Genomic DNA, 19,162 nt, shown 5'->3' on the forward strand with positions numbered 1-19,162 from the left:
CTTGCCACAAAGCAGAGGGTACACTTACATTTTGGTAATTATTGACACTTTTACCCGATGGGTAGAGGCATTCCCAACCAAGAACTGTACGGCTACAACAGTGGCTTGAATTCTAGCAAAAGAAATAATACCCAGATGGGGTTTGCCACTGTCAATAGATTCTGACCAAGGAACTCACTTTACAGGGTGAGTAATGAAGGAGGCATGCAAGGCACTAGGAATAAAGCAAAGATTTCTTATACCATACCACCCTGAAAGCTCGGGAATGGTGGAAAGAATGAATAGAACAATGAAAACAGCCTTAGCAAAAGCAGTACTGGATGCAGGAGAAGGATGGGCTCATATGCTTCCTGCTGTATTGTATCGAATCAGAGGCAGCCCAAAGAGGCTGACTCAACTGACACCCTTTGAGCTAATGACAGGAAGAGCAATGAGAATGCCTAGCACTGTGATCCTCCCTGCGGGGGGGTCGGGGCTTTTTGCAGACAGGCTGCAGAACTACATCAAGGCATTGGACAGAGAGTTGAAGGATTTATACAACCAAGTGAAGGAAAGTCAAACCCAGCTGGATGATAATAGCAGTTTGGACAAACTTGCATTTAAAGTTGGGGATTTGGTAATGTGTCGCATTTACCCAGAGGTTAAAGGAATTTTAAAGCCAAGATGGCAAGGTCCGATGAGGGTCCTTCTGACTACTAATACATGTGCAAAGATTGGGGGAAAATTGGGAACGTTTTGGAGTCACCAAAATGAGTTAAAATTGTTTGAATAAGCATCTGTCAATACTAACAATGTTTCCTCAGATGTCTCCACAGGTGAACAACATGAGGTGAAGGAGGAAGGACTGAAGGGTGACCAGGACAACCAGAGCGACCATGGGGAGGCTCCTGCTGTGGCTCCTGCTGTCCCAGTGGTGCATGAGGAAGGATGCAAGTAGTGTGCCATGTGAAAAGGAGGACTGGGAATGGGTCACTACCCCCCTCCTCCGGGTTTGCTTTGCTTTAATTGCCGCACTAAGGAAACACTTAGCTTTTGCAAAACACGTGCAGTGGCCAATAAACAAATCTGTCCAGAAGTAAAGGTGGCACTGTGGTTAGGATATGAGCACACAGTGGAACGCAAGAAGGTCCAAATAAAATCATACACTGATGCTCATAACAACAGGGAGGGCTAGTAACATTACAACTTTGATAACAGCTGACTGCCCTGTTATCCGCTGGTGTCAGGTACCAGAGATTATGGAGTTTCATGGAGGCATTTGGAAGGAATCATGGAAGTGTATGAGCTACCCCTTTGAGCAGGGCGAAGCTCTTAGACGATGTTGTGGCCCTCTTAGAGGGACAGTGTCTATACTTAATGCAATCAGTGTCCAAATTACCTTTAAAAGGGGACAGCTGCATACTACTAGTGAAGGGGACTACGAAGTCTTGAGCAATTGATTGATAGGCTTATTAAATGATGGTTCTGCATTTGAATTCTGTTGATTGGTAGCTGTAAAGTACCTTTCCCTGGTCCCTCCCTGAAATCATGTCCATTTTAACTTCTCCAACTTTATGCCAAGTGAAGTCACATTTCTGTTAAGTTTAGTGTATTTCAATTTGGGCTGCCAAAACATAAGACAGAGGCACCTTCAAAAACTTATGAGTCTGCCTAGGGGAGCTGGGTTTAGATTTCATCTGTTGAATTTGCTAGAACGGTGCTTTGACTACAATTCAGTCTACTTTGAAAAAGGGGTTTGCCATACTCCATCTTCCTGTTTTTCTTTTCATCACAGAGGAGTTAACACCATATTACCTGTTAACTATTTTAAGACAAATTTTGGAACAATGACAACATACATGGGAAAAAAAAGCCTTTTCCTTTGTATTGTCTTCCAAGTCACAGAATATTTTAATGGTGTGTAGTCCAGTAGCCAAAAATAAAGGTCATGGGGCAGATTCTGAACTCAGTTACACTGGTGTAAACCCAGGACAACTTGCTGGGTTCAATGGAATTTCTCCAGATTTATACCAATGTACCTGAAATAAGAATCTGATCCTTAGTATCTAAATCTTGCCCCATTTTCTCTGTTAGCAATCTACTAAAGTCCTATTCCCAGACATGCTACAGTAGTTAAGGCCAAGAACGTTTTTGATTCCATGGTAATTTTAGAGACAGAAGATATTTCCATGCTGAAGCTTTCAATAAAAAAAATTAGCTAAATTTGGTAAAATATGGTTAACTAATTAAAGAAACTGTCAATCTCTATTTTCAAAAAGATTTTTAGACTTCAAACTCTGTTTTACCAATAGTCCTTACAGAGAAAAAATCTGATTGTTAAGAAAAAACAATTTGGAGATATCCATATTAAAAAATTGCATATTGTGCATGTCCATCTATTGTCAATATAGTTCCAATAAGCCATGCAAATTTCAATACCCAACATTCCATCAGTTATCAGGTTAACACAAATCTTTCATATTGAAAGAGAAGAAACATGTTCTACCACAATTTTAGACTAATATGAATAATGGTGAAAAGGTTTCCCATGGTATGTTTTGAAAGATTTTAAATGCATCTCAAGGCTATCCCATGGTCAGACGAGAGGGATAAAACCTCAGGTATAAAGCACATTTATAATATCCATTGTAGAACCTGAACACCTAACTAGAGTTGAGCAGTGCTCAATATTTTTGGCCATTTTATTTTTTTTTTGCTTTAAATTTCCTAAATTTAAGGCTGGGATATTACAGTTACGAAAGCCAGGAAAATAAGATTTAAGGTTTATACTGCAGTTTTAGCCATAACCATCTGCAGGTATGATATATTAATAATACTTAGCCCTTTACATTTTCAAAGTGCTGTACAAACTAAACCTCACAACACTCCCAGGAGGTTGGTAAGTTATCCCCATTGTACAGATGGGAAAACTGAGATAGATGAAGTGACTTCCCTAACGTTAAACAGCAAGTCAGTGGCAGACCTGTGACTGGAACTCCATTCCTGACTCCCATCCCAGTGCTAATTCCTCTAGCCTGATGCCTCGTGGTGTGAAAATTCCCTATCAAGATCACATAACGTGGCAATACAACATATTGTTGAACAAATATTACATTTACAAATATGGGTTAAGTATGTGGAAACAAAAAAATAAAAGGGGAGCGGGGAACATAACTTGGTGTGAGTGTATGCCCAGTTAGGAAGTGAGGCTGGATTAACATAAAGGCTAACAATAATTACATTTTCTTGCAAAATTTAAAAAATATTGACTGCACGTTTTTTGAAATAACGGGGACAAATATACAAAATGCCTGAGCATAGAGATCTGTAGAAAATTAACATTTCTGTCTCTTTTGCAGAAGGGAATTAAGATTAGCTTTAAATGAAACAGTGGTGTTGTTGGGCTGATGTATCTTTTTCCAATACTTCCCCAGTTCACATAGTAACCCAACATATTTATAAGAGTTTGTGAGGTATTTCCACATTTATATGGCCTGGGAGGAAAACCAGGATTAAAACGTCCGTTTTATTTTGGCCTACAGCTAAAGTTGGAGGCTAGACCTACCCCAGCTTACTTACTGGATGAAGAGCAGCATGTTTTGGTGGGACAGAGAAACTAGAATCCTGAGTGTGATTTGAGGGGGAAAAGGTCCAGAGGTCTTCTCTGAATAAATTAAGTTTTGGGGCATGCTAAATATCACCCAGTAATTAAGTATATTTAAGATCTAAAGGCTATACATTGGTATCTAGGAAGTGTTTTCCTTTGTATGGGTGACTGAACCAGTAATTCTTCTCTTCTATTCTAGAGTAGATAGAAGGTTGAGATTTGTGCCAACTGCAATACTTCTCCTGGATAATCCAGGCCTGGAAAAGTACAATACCAAGGAAAAGTCTTTTTGGTCAGTAAGTCATCAAAAAGTGAAATTCCTCAAGGAAGACTAAAAATGGAGATGGATCTGACAACATAGTGTGGGGACAGAGGTGATTTCCAGTGTATGGTTTATGCAAGATCTGTTACTGCAAGACCTGGATATGTTTAATATGGATGCACATCTGTTTGTAGTTTGCACTGCTGCTGTAGCTGTGTTGGTCTCAGGATATTAGAGTGACAAGGTGGGTGAGATAATATCTTTTATTGGACCAACTTCTGTTGGTGAAAGAGAAAAGCTTTGAGCTATACTGAGCTGAAGAAGAGCTCTGTGCAGTTCAAAAGCATGTCTCTCTCATCAACAGAAGTTGGTCCAATAAAAGATATTACCTCACTCACCTTGTCTCTCTGGTAACTGTTTATAGAACAAAAATGAAACATTTAAAAGTGGCCATAGGTCTCGATGACTGTAGCAAGCTAAGAGATATCTTACATACATTGATCCTAGGAAGTAACTATACAGGATTCTTCAATTTTGCCCCATTTAGGAATGTAGGCAGACTGGCACTCAAAAGTATATGTGGTGGAAATGACTAGCAGTTATGTTTTTCTGGAATGTAGCCCTTTTACACATTATGGGTTTTCCGGGTAAAAATTAAGAGTTGAACAAAGCATAACTTATACTAAGGAAAAAGATGGGACACAATGTTTGCTGGGCTTCTACTAGTGTATTTTTTTTTCCAAATCCAGATCAAGCAAATGTCGTTAGTTTCTGAAATATAGTCCTAATAATTCTATTATGGTGGCAATTTTTGTGCAAATAGTAGGCATGGAACATATTGTCTTTATCAAAAGGTTAGCCATTATACTTGATCATGTACAGAGATAGTTTTAGGATTGTGTTGCTAACCCTAGGTCTAACCAGGTCTGAGGCCAGCTAGACAACTTTTCTCCAATTTGTAATTCTCTTCTTCTTGCTGCCTGCCAGTACCTTCTCTTCATGTTTTTCATATTTGTCAATAAGCTACAAAGAACATACTGTATGATCACTTTTGATATTGCATCCCACTACTTCCTCCACTGCATTACGTACGTTATGTTTAGTAAAAGAAAAAAAAGTTTTCCAAATACATTTAATCCTCAAGGTAGCAATTATACAAAGTATCTTATTTCAGCAGTATAAAAAGTTTTCCAGTTAGAAAAATGTGGTGGTAGCAAAAGAAATTAATAATTTGGCAAATATACATTCTACTATTGGTAGATAACTGTAGATTAGTAAGAGCCTAGAACACACAAATAATCAATTGCAGCAGGAACTTTAATTTTCCCCTACTTCCTTCTGAGCATTTGTTCTTCCAGATTCCAGTGCAGACATCTGAGCTTCTATTTAACAATTCATTTTCTCTGGACTAACAGTTCTTTATCATATTAGTCAATGAAGCCGTTCTAATTTAGCCTGTAGGGATTTAAAATTCCCAATAGTGGTCTGCACTGTTAGTGTAGGGCTCATAGATTGAAGTTCAACAAGGTAGCAACTGACAGCATCCAAACATACATTTGTGAATCGTCGTCTGTAAAGAAGAAAAAAAGTTGTCAAGAAAACTCATTTTGGCTTTCGTTTATTAAAATTCATGTAAGAAAAGGAAGTGGGATTCCTTCAGATAGTAATGGAATAATCTGTAAACAACAAAAACCCAAATCAGCTAACTTTAAATTTTCTAACATATAGTTAAATGAAAAGCAGATATTTTAAACCTAATGTTTGTGATTGAAGCATATAGGGGAACTTGTTAAATCACTTCTATTAACCTGAGTTTTAATAGTTGCAGCAATTCAAAAACCAAAGTTGTAGCTCTTGTCAGCTCAGGAGTGAAATATTTGTTTGAATCATTTCTAGTGTTTTTATCTAATAAATAACAATAAATAAATTTAGAAGTACCCCTTCACTCAGGGATGCCTCAGAAGGACTATGCTGACTCATTAGGAAACAATGTTATTTTGCAAAACAACTAGTTTTATTCAGTGAAATTTGTGAACATGAATGTAAAATTTGTAAAGAAAAGCACATTTACATATACAAAATGGAACAGAAAAACTGAAAATAATCAGATATAAACATGATTCAACAGCAGGAAGGGGAAGCCTAAAATTAAAAATATGCTTTTCTTATTTTATTAATTTAAGTGAAATTCTATGTTTGTAAAAGGCTGCTGGATTGTCAGTCCTGGAAAACAGTCCTCATTTCCCAGAATGGGCATTGCATGGACAGATTTACTGCAAGCTTCTCTCCACTGTCCTGCCGATGTGCCTAAACCCTGTTCCAAAGGAACTATTTATGTGCTAATAAAGTTTGCAGATGACACGAAGCTGGGAGGTACTGCCAATACAGAGAGGGACCGGGATATCCTACAGGAAGATCTGGATGACCTTGTAATCCGGAGTAATAGTAATAGGATGAAATTTTATAGTGAAAAGTGAAAGGTCATGCATTTAGGGATTAACAACAAGAATTTTTGTTATAAACTGGGGACGCATCACTTGGAAGTAACAGAGGAGGAGAAGGACCTCAGAGTATTGGTTGATCACAGGATGACTATGAGCCACCAATGTGATATGGCCATGAAAAAAGCTAATGTGGTCTTGGGATGCATCAGACGAGGTATTTCCAGTAGAGATAAGGAGGTGTTAGTACCGTTATACAAGGCACTGGTGAGACCTCATCTGGAATATTGTGTACTGTTTTGGTCTCCCATGTTTAAGGAGGATGAATTCAAACTGGAACAGGTACAGAGAAGGGCTACTAGGATGATCCGAGGAATGGCAAACCTGTCTTATGAAAGGAGACTTAAAGAGCTTGGCTTGTTTAGCCTAGCCAAAAGATGGCTGAGGGGAGATATGATTGCTCTCTATAAATATATTAGAGGGATAAATAACAGGGAGGGAGAAGAATTATTTAAGCTCAGTACCAATGTGCACACAAGAACAAATGGATATAAACTGGCCATCAGGAAGTTCAGACTTGAAATTAGAAGAGGGTTTCTAACCATCAGAGGAGTGAAGTTCTGGAATAGCCTTCCAAGGGGAGCAGTGGAGGCAAAAGACATATCTAGCTTCAAGACTAAACTTGATAAGTTTATGGAGGGGATGGTATGATGGGATAGCCTAATTTTGGCAATTAATTGATCTTTGACTATTAGCGGTAAATATGCCCAATGGCCTGTGTTGGGACACTAGATAGGGTGGGATCTGAGTTACTACAGAGAATTCTTTCTTGGGTGTCTGGCTGGTGAGTCTTGCCCACATGCTCAGGGTTTAGCTGATCGCCATATTTGGGGTCGGGAAGGAATTTTCCTCCAGGGCAGATTGGCAGAGGCCCTGGGGGTTTTCACCTTCCTCTGCAGCATAGGCACGGGTCACTTGCTGAAGGATTCTCTGCACCTTGAAGTCTTTAAACCACAAATTGAGGACTTCAATAGCTCAGACATAGGCCAGGGGTTTGTTACAGGAGGGGGTGGGCGAGATTCTGTGGCCTGCGTTGTGCAGGAGGTCAGACTAGAAGATCATAATGGTCCCTTCTGATCTTAAAGTCTATGAGTCTATTTCCCAGGGTAAAAGAATTCATACTCCATGGGTAAAATCCTAACTCCAGTTAAGTCAATGTAAAACTTCCCATTACAGCAATGGGGCCAAGATTTCACCTCACACCTAAGTAAATTCTTCACATACCTGGATTTTAGTTAAGCTCCATCAATAGTTGACAAGTATAAAATTGAAAATAGGTTTATAAAATATACACCAAAAATACCCTAAGTGTACCATATATGGTTGAAAGTTGTTTGCAGAGATGGCCAGTTGCCACTAAAGATTTACTACAATCACTGTGAATCTGATCCTTGAACATGCAGCTTCAAGAAGCAGCCAATTTTTGATGTAATTCAAGGGAGTCCACATTTTTAAAGAACTAAAAACATTTACTTAAAAGTGAGACACAATTTGTTTAAAAACAAGCACTGTAATAATAATTAAAACCCCCATCACCTAAAACTGGAACACCTACCCAATACATACCTCTGAACAACTGTAAGAATAACAATAACTTTTGGTGACTCTACCTTGAGTTGGATTTTAAAATCATTGACCCAAAGGGCTTTGGAGCTTCCAAAACAAATAACTTGAGAGTATATTTTTAAGTTTTGAAGAACACTTGTTTATAGTTCATAGTTACCTCTCAAAGTTAAGCACTTTGTTGGGGTCTTGTACATATCCCGATAATAATACATGAATACATTCCAAAAGGTGTAAAGGCTTTTTCATTCTATTCCAGTATGGGTCCTAAAAGAAGATTACATCAAGTTAGGGAGGCAGTACTAAGTTAATTCTGATTCATCAATAGGGAAATGTAGAGGATGTCAGTACATAAAAATTGTGTTACTGCAATATTTTAAATGTTTGATTTATTACAGCAAAATAATGGAAAAAAGTGAGAATTGGATGTTAGTTTAACTTGCATGGGTTTCCACTACTGAAACTATCAAAACACATGAAATTCATCAAACAGTATTGTAAATATTAGACTTTGTATAATTCCAAACACACTCTGAACTACTGAATAGTTTGGTAGGATATGGATATGTAATGGGGTCTACAAACACCATATTGAGCATAGACAGAAAGGTGAGGAGAGCCTCTCCTGCTTACAGGGAAGCAGCTTTACTACACCCCCATGCAGCTGCTGCAGCTCCCAATTATGGAGACAGGCACACACAGCTGCAGCCAATAGAGGAAACAAGGCCTGCTGCTATAAAGGAGAGATTACAGAGACGGAGGAGGAGGCAGAAAGGCCTGGGACAGAGAACGGATGACAGCTCTGCAGCAGGCTGCCTCCACGAACAAACTGTTAGATTCAATTAGAGGCGAGGGCCCAAGTGTGACACTACACCCCATATTCATCATAGTAATATGATGATGGTATGATTATGGCATAATTGTGATGCATTTTGTACAAGATGAGTAATGTGAGGTGTCATTAGAAAAGTTATGATTTGCTGAATATGATTATCTTATTTGTATGCATGTATCATTTTTGTATCTAAAGTTATGAATATTGACTATGTATCTGTATTTCAGAATGTAGTCATTCCCCTCTATTCGGCATTGGTGAGGCCTCATCTGGAGTACTGTGTCCAGTTTTGGGCTCCACACTACAAGAAGGATGTGGAAAAATTGGAAAGAGTCCAGCGGAGGGCAACAAAAATGATTAGGGCGCTGGAGCACATGACTTACGAGGAGAGGCTGAGGGAACTGGGATTATTTAGTCTGCAGAAGAGAAGATTGAGAGGGGATTTGATAGCTACTTTCAACTACCTGAAAGGGGGTTCCAGGGCTGGCTCTAGGCACCAGCAAACCAAGCATGTGCTTGGGGCGGCACAGTTCTAGGGGTCGCATTCCAGGGGCAGCAGTTGTGCTCTTGGAGTTTTTTTTTTTTTTTTTTTTTGCTTGGGGCAGCAAAAAACCTAGAGCCGGCCCTGGGGAGTTCCACAGAGGATGGATCTAGACTATTCTCAGTGGTACCAGATGACAGAACAAGGAGAAATGGTCTCAAGTTGCAGTGGGAGAGGTTTAGGTTGGATATTAGGAAAAACTTTTTCACTAGGAGGGTGGTGAAGCACTGGAATAGGTTACCTAGGGAGGAGGTGGAATCTCCTTCCTTAGAGGTTTTTAAGGTCAGGCTTGACAAAGCCCTGGCTAGGATGATTTAGTGGGGGATTAGTCCTGCTTTGAGAAGGGGGTTGGACTAGATGACTTCCTGAGGTCCCTTCCAACCCTGAGATTCCATGATTCTATGATCACCCACTGGGCAAAACACTTGTAGCCTAGACAGCTGGTTGTGAAAGGCCCATTCAGGGTAATGGGCCATTAGGAAAAACAATAGGCCTTAAGAGAAGGTTATCCCCCACCTGGTGAGCCTTCCTGAGTATGCTCCAGTAATGCTGCTATGATGCAGTAGGGCATGTGACCAGACCACATGACACTGATCTCCATTTGGGTGCCTGTATTTTTCCACAAACGGGCTGAGAACTGTTTTTGGAATAAAGAGTTCCCGCCACATGTTAAAGCAGGGAGTGACATCATCTGTAGTTCTTCACTCCCCACTACTCAATATCTAGGAGAAACTTCTAAGGAAAAGGACTTGGAACAGGGGTTGGGAGCCCAAGCTGAAAAGCAAGTGCAGCTTGCGCTTTGAGAATCTGCAAGCCTGTTTGTATCATCAGTCAGGGTAAGAAATTGCTAATTCATACCCAATCTTTCTAGTATTTTAGGTTTAGCTTGCAGTTTTGTTTATTTGCTAGGTAATCTGCTTTGATTTGTTTGCTATCATTTATAATTGCTTAATATCTATCTTTTTGTAGTTAATAAACTTGTTTTATGTTTTAACCTAAACCAGTGTGCCTTTAAGTGAAGTGTCTGGTGAAATATCTCAGCTTGGTTACCACATGTGTGCATATTCCTCTCCACACTGAGGGAGGGGCGAACATATCGGGGGCTGGAGGGTGCATGCCTGGGGAGCTGGGAAACTGGCCGGTGTCTGCTGTTTGCACTCCGGTAGCCCAGTTTGGGTGAGTGGTACCACTTGCTGTTGTGTTGGGTGATTACAGAGCTTGGGTGAGGCTGGCTGTGTCCCCAACCAGCTGTGTGTCTTAGAGGGGCGCCGTGGTTCCCACAGCTCCCAGACTGCACCCCAGGGGTGACAACTGGTCACACCAAGAACTGCTCTGACTGGGGACAAATTGAGGAGGACCAGTCAGGAGCAACAGGGACCCCTCAATAGATTACACCTGGAGCCAGTGACAGGGCAAAATAAACCACAAAGATTATCTTTGTTCTTTAATCAGAAAAAACACACACTATGAACTAAAAAGGCATGAAGTGATTCTTATCCTTTGTGCCAGTCACAACCCAGGGAAATTAATAAGCTAAGAAAGATGAAATAGTTTGTTTGTTTCTGTTGACCTTGCCATTATGAACTACCCCTAAGAAAGAAGAAAATCAGATTCAGGAATCCAAGACCTGTTGTCCATGCTGAAGTGCAGAAATTCTAATAATTTTAATCCTATTTATGATAGAAGGGAGATCATCTGTAGCGGAAGTAACAGGAATATCAGAGTTTAATAGCTTTCCTCACCTACTAGGATCAGAAACAGTGAATTTTTTTTTTTTTTAAACTAGTAAGATATTCCAAAATCCCAAGGTCTATTAAAATGTCTGATACATCTCATTTTAACTTTAATGTAAAATTTTAGAATTTAATATTGAAGATAAAATTTTAGCTCAAATATTATCCTTACCCGTGCTTTGAACAACTGGTCATACACTTCAAGTAGCCTAGATAGTGGCACTCCAATTTCCCGCATAGTGTATGTCACGAATCCCACATCCCAGTTCAAAGAACAAACTTGTTGCTCTAGAAACTGCACTAAGAAATCTGAAAAACAAAGAACTGCCTGTTCAGGTTCCATCTTGCTTTAACATTAGTTTAACAAAGCTAATGAATGTTAGGTATCTACACAAGGTTTAGCTATGTCTACCCTTACACAGAACCTTTCAACTGTGGAGCTCAAAGCATTTTTACAAAGTGGGTAAGAGTTATCCCAGAATTTACGGATGGGAAAACTGAGGCCAAGAGGATATGCAAGATGTGGCTGCTTTCCAGAGTCAGATGCTGTTATAAGCATCACAAGAGGTATTACTCAGGAGCAACAACACTATGTTAGTAAAGGCATAGCACATTGTCCTTGTGATACTTTCAGGCTATGCTGCTGGCCAGGGAAATTCAATAGCCCAACTCTGATTTTCCCTGTGACAGCACAACACACTGCTATTAGATTGCCAGACTAGTCTGTTTTATCTATAATACCAGCACATCCATACCGTGTTTAACTCTCTGTAACATAAAACTGTAGTATTTGCAAAAGCTTAGAGTGACATATATCCATGCAGGTTTTTATACAAACATCCTCTTCACGATGGCATTTGAGCATCTCAAAGAAGAAAACACAGACCCCAATCTAATAAAGGACACAGAGTTCCCCTATATTATACTTTATGGAGTTGCCTCTGTATATATAGATATGGCAAGTAGATACATAAAGAATCTAACTGTACAAAATAAACACACACTTTGCATATACTTAGTGAATATGTGAATAGAAACAGACTGCTCTACCCTTCAATGTCTAGTTTACGTAACTGTCCAAAAATAAATTCAGCTGCTGTTTGAATATAGTAAAATAAGACCATTTCAGAACTTAGATTAGCTTCAGTTTTGGGTGAAAAGTACTGATCATAGGTAAGTTATAGGAACATAAGAATTACCATATCATATCTGTATTAATATACATTTTTCGATTACAATCTTGTCTCTTCTCTTGTTCTAGCCACTCTCTCCAATCATCCACCAAAGTGACTGATAATAAGCACCACAACCCCATTGTCCAAATTCTTGCTCTTGGACAACAAAGCAACGACCAGCCATCTGCCCTAAAACCCATCATCAGGGATTCCATAATTTACTCAACAACCTCAATCACTATCATCTTTGCAATAGTAAACCTCAATGAAAACTGATTTCATTTTACTGTTCCAGCCACAAGGGGAAATTTAACATATAAAAACAGCGATTAAAAATTCCAGACAGCGGAGGAAATATAGTTTTCTTTAGAAATGTAATCTTACAATTGTCTCTCTTTTCAGAAGAAAAAGAAATTTTCCAATTCCAATTCTCAAAAAAATATTTGTTTCACCATGCTCTTTTGATTCTGTCTTGTATAAAGAGTACAGCATGTAAAGCTAACATTTATTTAACATATGCAAAAACAGCATTTATAAATACAGGTAAATTTAGTTGCTTTTTAATTAGCATCATACAAAGTTTAAACACTGATTAAAGCATGCATGTTTCAATGCTTAGGGAGTACTTGAGGCCTTTGAACCCACTGCCATAATGCCTATTTTTCTTCCAAACACTCTGTTAAATTGCTTACCTAAAGGAAAATAACGAGGTGTCCCAGCGTATATCTTTCCAAGCAATACCATCTTTAAACTAAGAGCTTGCATTCTGTCAGCTGGGCTCAGAGTCACACTGTCACTCAACTCTGAAAGAGAACAGTTAGGCATATAATCTACCTTTAAATCTAAAGTTTACCGAGGGTAATTAAATTTAAAAAAAACCCAGCTATTACTACAGTGTTGTACTTGCATTTACCACTGACACTCCAAGCAAGTCTTTTCTAACCCTGACTTTTATATTCTTAGGGCACACACTAACTACACTTATTGTTGGTGGGAAGTCAGTATGTATGCATGTGGAAATGCAAATACACTTTCAGATTTCATATGAATGCATATATGTTATATGAATAGGTTTCGTATTCCCTTGAATTTCATATAAATCCACTAATATAGATGACCAAATGGCTTTAATATCTTAAAAAGTCTTATCCAATAGCTTTTGGGAGACCTATATGAAATGAACTGCAGTTTCAATCCAATACCCAAAGTGGAAAAGTGCATACATCGCAAAATCACCATCAGTGGTGACACAACTTTCCTGGCAATCTCCAGTACAAAAGCCAGGACTGAATGGTCAAGAAAAGTGAACTACTTGTTCACTATAGAGGTTAAGGCAAACTGGCAGAGCCAAGCTGGGAAGCCTGCACTGCTGGAACCAGTGCTCTACCTCTTCTTTGGATAAACAGAAGACTTCAGTTTCCGTGCTGTCAATTTGGCAACCTTTCATAAACACTAAATTCATTTGAGGCTTTAATCCTTCTCAGCATAGCTTTACTTAACATTTTGTTTAAGATTTCCTTATCCTGAAACCTTCAGATTAAAGTCTGCAGGTTTTTCTGAAGCCATCTCTTTTAGAAATGCCCCTGTACAATGGCAACCAAGAGGAGCATAAACAGAGCTCTGCTCTGCCAAGCAGGTGATCAGGGGTTTGGGGTCAGCAGGGGGTAGGAATGGGATGGAGGAGGTAGCACACTCTGCCCTGTAGAAGGATCTTCTTTTGCCATTTGGCAACTCATTTCTGTCTCCAGAGAACACTATGTCCAGACTCTCCTTGAAGAGAGACATGGTTGCACATAATTGGTACAGGATCTGGGGGGAGTTGGGGGAGGGGGTGTTCTAGTGGATCACAAACTAAATAGGAGTCAACAATGTAATACTGTTGCAAAGCAAAACAAAAAAGCAATCATCATTCCTGGATGTATTAGAAAGAGTGTTGTAAGCAAGAAACAAGAAGTAATTCTTCTACTCAGCACTGATAAGGCCTCAACTGGAGTATTGTGTCCAGTTCTGGGCACCACACTTCAGGAATGATGTGGACAAACTGGAGAAAGTTCATAGGAGAGCAACAAAAATTATTAAAGGTCTAGAAAACATGAACTACTAGGAAAGACGGAAAAAATTGGGTTTGTTTAGTCTGGAGAAGAGAAGACTGAGGTGGGACATGATAACAGTCTTCAAGTAAGGCAAAAGGTTGTTATAAAGAGGAGGGTTATAAATTGTTCTTCTTATCCACCAAGATTCGGACAAGTAGTAAGCGGCTTAGATTGCAGCAAGGGAGATTTAGGCTAGAGATTAGGAAAAAATTCCTAACTGAGAAGGACAGTTAAGCACTGGAACAAACTACATATGGAGGTTGTGGAATCTTCATCATTGGAGGTTTTTAAGAACAGGTTAGACAAAATATCTGTCCGGAATAGTCTAGATAATACTTTACTCCTGCCTCCGTGCAGGGGACTGGACTAGATAACCTATCTCGGTCCCTTCCAATCCAACATTTCTATGATTCTATAAGGCAATGAAGGGGAATAAGATGATTAATGGGATGGGAGGATTTGCTGTAAAAAAATGCCCATCTATAATGTGGGTTATTCAAGTCACATGTACATGTAAATCATCCTAAGGTTTTTTTGTACAAATGTTTGATTTCTACCTTCCGTTAGGCACTGGAAACAATCATGTTAACATTACTGAATTCATAGGCAGGCTCAAAAACCCAAGCACAGTTCAATTGCAACATACCACTTAATAAAGCCATTTTTAAAAAAATTGTGTAAACAGATAATGCTACTAACAAATGAACATATTTATTATTATAATGGAAAATAAGTGATTTTTTTCCTACTTATGTTATAACATGTCTGTGTTTAATTCACACAGCTGCATTCCACTCACTGTTAACGCAGCTTCTAAATCTTTAGAATGACTGAAATGAGGAACGTTCAACTGCCATGTCCACAACTGGAGGAAAATGTACTTCTACTGCTGCAATACAAACAGACTAAGCCCCAGTATCAAAACAAGCTCCATGTGAGTGCAGAGGATGAGGACCTCATCCTGTACTATTCTTTTGTTTAAATAATAAACCTTTGAATTTTTACAAAAATTCCTAAGCTCTGAAGTTAATATTTAGGTTTCACATTCAATGACGTATACTGCAGAATATTCCTAAAAGATGTACTTAACATCTCATGTGGATAGGATACTAACAGCAGCATAAGATCACTGGCACTAAATGCTTTCATTATCAGTTATTCTATATTTCTAAGCTACTTCAGTCCCAGTTTGTCAAGATTTACCTTTCTCAATTATTTCTTGCCAAAGAGTCTGCACCAAAATAGGGTCTGAATGACCTGCACAATGTATAATTGCAAGCTTACACTCTGAGAGTTTGAAAGGGTCAGCGAATTCACCATACAGCTGCAATAAAAGAGACAGAGTTTGATATTTCAGTCAAGACAAAACAACATGATTTACTATCAGAGTGAAATTAAATAGAACAGTTATTCATTAACATGTAACATACACAAAGTGACACTAAGCCAAAATAGTAGACAGTGCATTTTAATAGCCATTGACAGATATTGTATGAAGAACATTTGTATTGAATCAAGTCAGCTCCGTATCATCATACAATCTTAAAATTTTAAAGCAAGCTAGGAAAAAACTAGAGTGTTTGCCAATTCAACACCTCTAAACTCAAAGAAGCTATGCACTGTGTAAATAATATATGTTTCCTACAGCAGACAACACAAAGAGAAAGAGAGGAACTTATTGGAGGTAAAACATGAAAATATAAGATTAGACAGGCTAAACCTAAATATATATAAATTTTGAAAATAGGAAACTGAATTCACTGAGACTTTTTTGGCTAATGGCTGATAAACAATTTGATGGAATATGTCATTCTCAGATATTAGAGAAGCTTATATTCAAGAGTGGGATAATTGCATATTCTTTTGCATGAGTAGTTTGAGCAGTCAGGTGAACATCAACTTATTTCTAATTACCTTGGTGATGTCCATCAGCTCAGAATCCAACTGGGAAATTGCATCTTGTACTGAAGAATGATGGAAATATTGCCGCTGTAATGTTTCCTCTATTTGTAGCTGTATCCTAGCCACCTAGTTTTAAAAAATTAAGATAATTCAAGAGTCATTCATTTCATCCAAAGCTATGGAAACTTGGAAAAACTTAGAATTGGTTCTAACACATTTGAATATAGAAATTCCATGAGTATATGTTAGAGACATAGTCCTACTAAAGTGAGTGCATCTGGATCTGCTGATTTTTTATTGGGACAATGCATTTCAGCCTAAACAGTTTGTTTTTGCATTTACATCAGTAGAAAAAAAAATAGTGTAATTGCCAATAATACAAAAGACCTATGCTAATACTGATACTAATAGAAACATTAACTTTTCATCATAGCTTCTCCCCTGTCCTGTCCCTCCTTCCCCCTTGTCCCATCCATTCTCCTTCCCTCCAAGGCCCCTCCTCTTCTCACTTTTCTTTCCATTTCCTCCTTAATGAAGCCCACCTCCCAAAAAATAATTACGGAACTAACATGATGTTTGCTGCCATTACACAATTCACTCTGTTTGTGTGCTATATCCTATTCCCGCAACCTGTCTGTCTTCTTTATTAGATTTTAATCTCTTCAGGGAAGGGACTGTGCTGCTCTGTGTTTGTACAGTGCCTAGCACAATCGGGCCCCCACTCTTGGTTGGTCCTTTTGCAGTACCATAAACAAACATGACTAATAATTAATAATAATAATAATGATAATAGCAACTAAGGAAAATTGTTTTTAATTTTTTCTTACTTCCATTTTCTCTTCTAGTTCATGTAGGAATTCACCATCTGCAGCTATCGATGATATGGCAGTGGAACTCTTGGCACTCAAAATGGCACGTGCAATATATTCAAGACGCTGCTGAAGTGGAATTTCGGTGCTGTAAAAGAAACATTCAAATTGTAAGCCACATGCCTAGAACATAGAATTATAGAAATGTAGGGCAGGAAGGGACCTGGAGAAGTCCAGAACAGCCACTGTGCTGAGGAAGGACCAAGTAAACCTAGACCATGCTTGACAGGTGTTTGTCCAGCCTGTTTTCAAAAACCTCCAGTGATGGGGATTCCACAACTTTCCTTGGAAGCTTATTCCAGAGTTTACCTCCCCATAGAGTTAGAACGTTTTTCCAAAAATCTAATCTAAATCTCCCTTGCTGCAGATTAAGCCCATTACTTTTTGTTCTCCATGTTCACTAAAGAAAGGACAGTTCATCACCATCCTTTTTATAACAGCCATTAACATATTTAAAGACTGTTTTCAGGTCCCCCCTCAATCTTCTTCTCCTCTCCAGACTAACCATACACAGGTTTTTTTTTTTTAACCTTTCCTCATAAATCAGGTTTTCTAAACCTTTTACCGTGCTTGTTGTTCTCTTCTAGATTCTCCCAATTTATTCACATCTTTCCTAAAGTGTGGAGACCAGAATTGGACACAGTACTCCAGCTGTGTACTCACCAGTGCCACGCAGAGTGTGACTATTACCTTCAGTGTCTTACGTATGACATTTTTGTTATTACACTCCAGAACATTAGCCTTTTTTGCAACTGCATCACATTGTGGACGCATTCAATTTGTGGTCCACTATAAACCCTATATCCTTTTCAGCAGTACTAGCACCTACCCAGTTATTCTCAATTTTGTAGTTGCACATTTGATTCTTCCTTCCTAAGTGTAGTACTTTGCACTTGTCTTTATTGAATTTCATCTTGTTGATTTCAAACTAATTCTCTAATTTGTCAAGGTTATTTTGAGTTCTAATCCTGTCCTCCAGAGTGCTTGCAATACCTCCCAACTTGGTGTCATCTGCGAATTTAATAAGCATACTCTCCACTCCACTATCCAAGTCAAAATACTGGACTGACCCCTGCGGGACACCACTAGATATGGCTTACCATTTTGACACCAAACCACTAATAATTACTCCTTGAGTATGTCTTTCAACCATTTGTGGGTACTATAATACCCAGCTTTTAGTAATTGCATTTCCCTAGTTTGTTTATGAGAATGTCATGTGGAACTGCTGTATGCAGTGGTGTTGTAGCCATGTCAGTCCCGGGATATTAGAGTGACATGGTGGGTGAGGTAATAATATCTTTTATTGATCAACACATGTCTCATCACTCTCACTAGTAGAAGTTAGTCCAATAAAAGATATTACCTCACCCACCTTGTCTCTCTAATGTGGAGCTGTGTCAAAAACTTTACTGAAGTCAAGAGATATCATGTCTACTGCTTCCCCCTATCCACTAGGCCAGTAATCCTGTCAAAAACGCGTGTTCCCAAAATAATTATACTAAAGGGAACATAGGAATCAGGACTTCTAAATTCTCCCGGCTCTGACACTGACTCAAAGTGTAACTGAATAACCACTTTGCACATCCCATCTGTAAGACATTCCTCCCTCTGCTACTCTACAATTATTATATAAAACTATATAATAAAATACACAATGTAACTAAGTTACCGTTTAATATTCTACAACTACATTAATTCTGTAACTTGTTTATTTTTGTATAAAATATGCAACAATTTCCATTTTATCATTCTAATAGTGGCCAGGTTAAAAACTGACATTTATATCATAATATTTTAGGTTTTTGTTTATTGTTTAGTCTTTACACAAATTAACTTTTCTTTTATTATCTCAATACTAGGAATAATACATTGATTACAAAGTGCCCATACCTATGCATGTCTGCCAATTTAGCCAACACTCTGGCTGCATTACTGAAGTTCCTGTTCTTCTCGAAGTATCGCCACAGTAAATCCATATAACGGACTTTGTTTTGATCAACCTTGGCCATACGCACCAGATATGGCTCTAGAAATGGGGAGGTAATCTGCAGGAATCATATAAACCACAGTTAAGTCTTTTTTTTTAAAGCATCCTTAAA

The 19,162-nt window shown here is 38.5% G+C and overlaps 1 protein-coding gene across 1 annotated transcript in view; it reads right to left on the minus strand.

Moving 5' to 3' along the window:
• Positions 1 to 4,966: 4,966 nt before the first annotated feature.
• Positions 4,967 to 19,162, minus strand: part of NUP155 (nucleoporin 155) — a 54,192-nt gene continuing 39,996 nt past the window's right edge. Inside the window, exons 28-35 of the mRNA XM_024197009.2 lie at positions 18,954 to 19,108; positions 17,019 to 17,148; positions 16,204 to 16,317; positions 15,493 to 15,613; positions 12,889 to 12,999; positions 11,194 to 11,330; positions 8,073 to 8,179; positions 4,967 to 5,418 (exon numbers count right to left, since the gene is read on the minus strand). Of these exons, the coding sequence (XP_024052777.1) occupies positions 5,280 to 5,418; positions 8,073 to 8,179; positions 11,194 to 11,330; positions 12,889 to 12,999; positions 15,493 to 15,613; positions 16,204 to 16,317; positions 17,019 to 17,148; positions 18,954 to 19,108 (1,014 nt within the window). The 3' untranslated portion in view covers positions 4,967 to 5,279. The remainder of the gene's footprint in view (positions 5,419 to 8,072; positions 8,180 to 11,193; positions 11,331 to 12,888; positions 13,000 to 15,492; positions 15,614 to 16,203; positions 16,318 to 17,018; positions 17,149 to 18,953; positions 19,109 to 19,162) is intronic.

The sequence above is a fragment of the Terrapene carolina genome, unplaced genomic scaffold (genome assembly GCF_002925995.2).
Source record: "Terrapene carolina triunguis isolate 2854851 unplaced genomic scaffold, T_m_triunguis-2.0 Scaffold69, whole genome shotgun sequence".
In the NCBI taxonomy this organism is placed as follows: domain Eukaryota; kingdom Metazoa; phylum Chordata; order Testudines; family Emydidae; genus Terrapene; species Terrapene triunguis.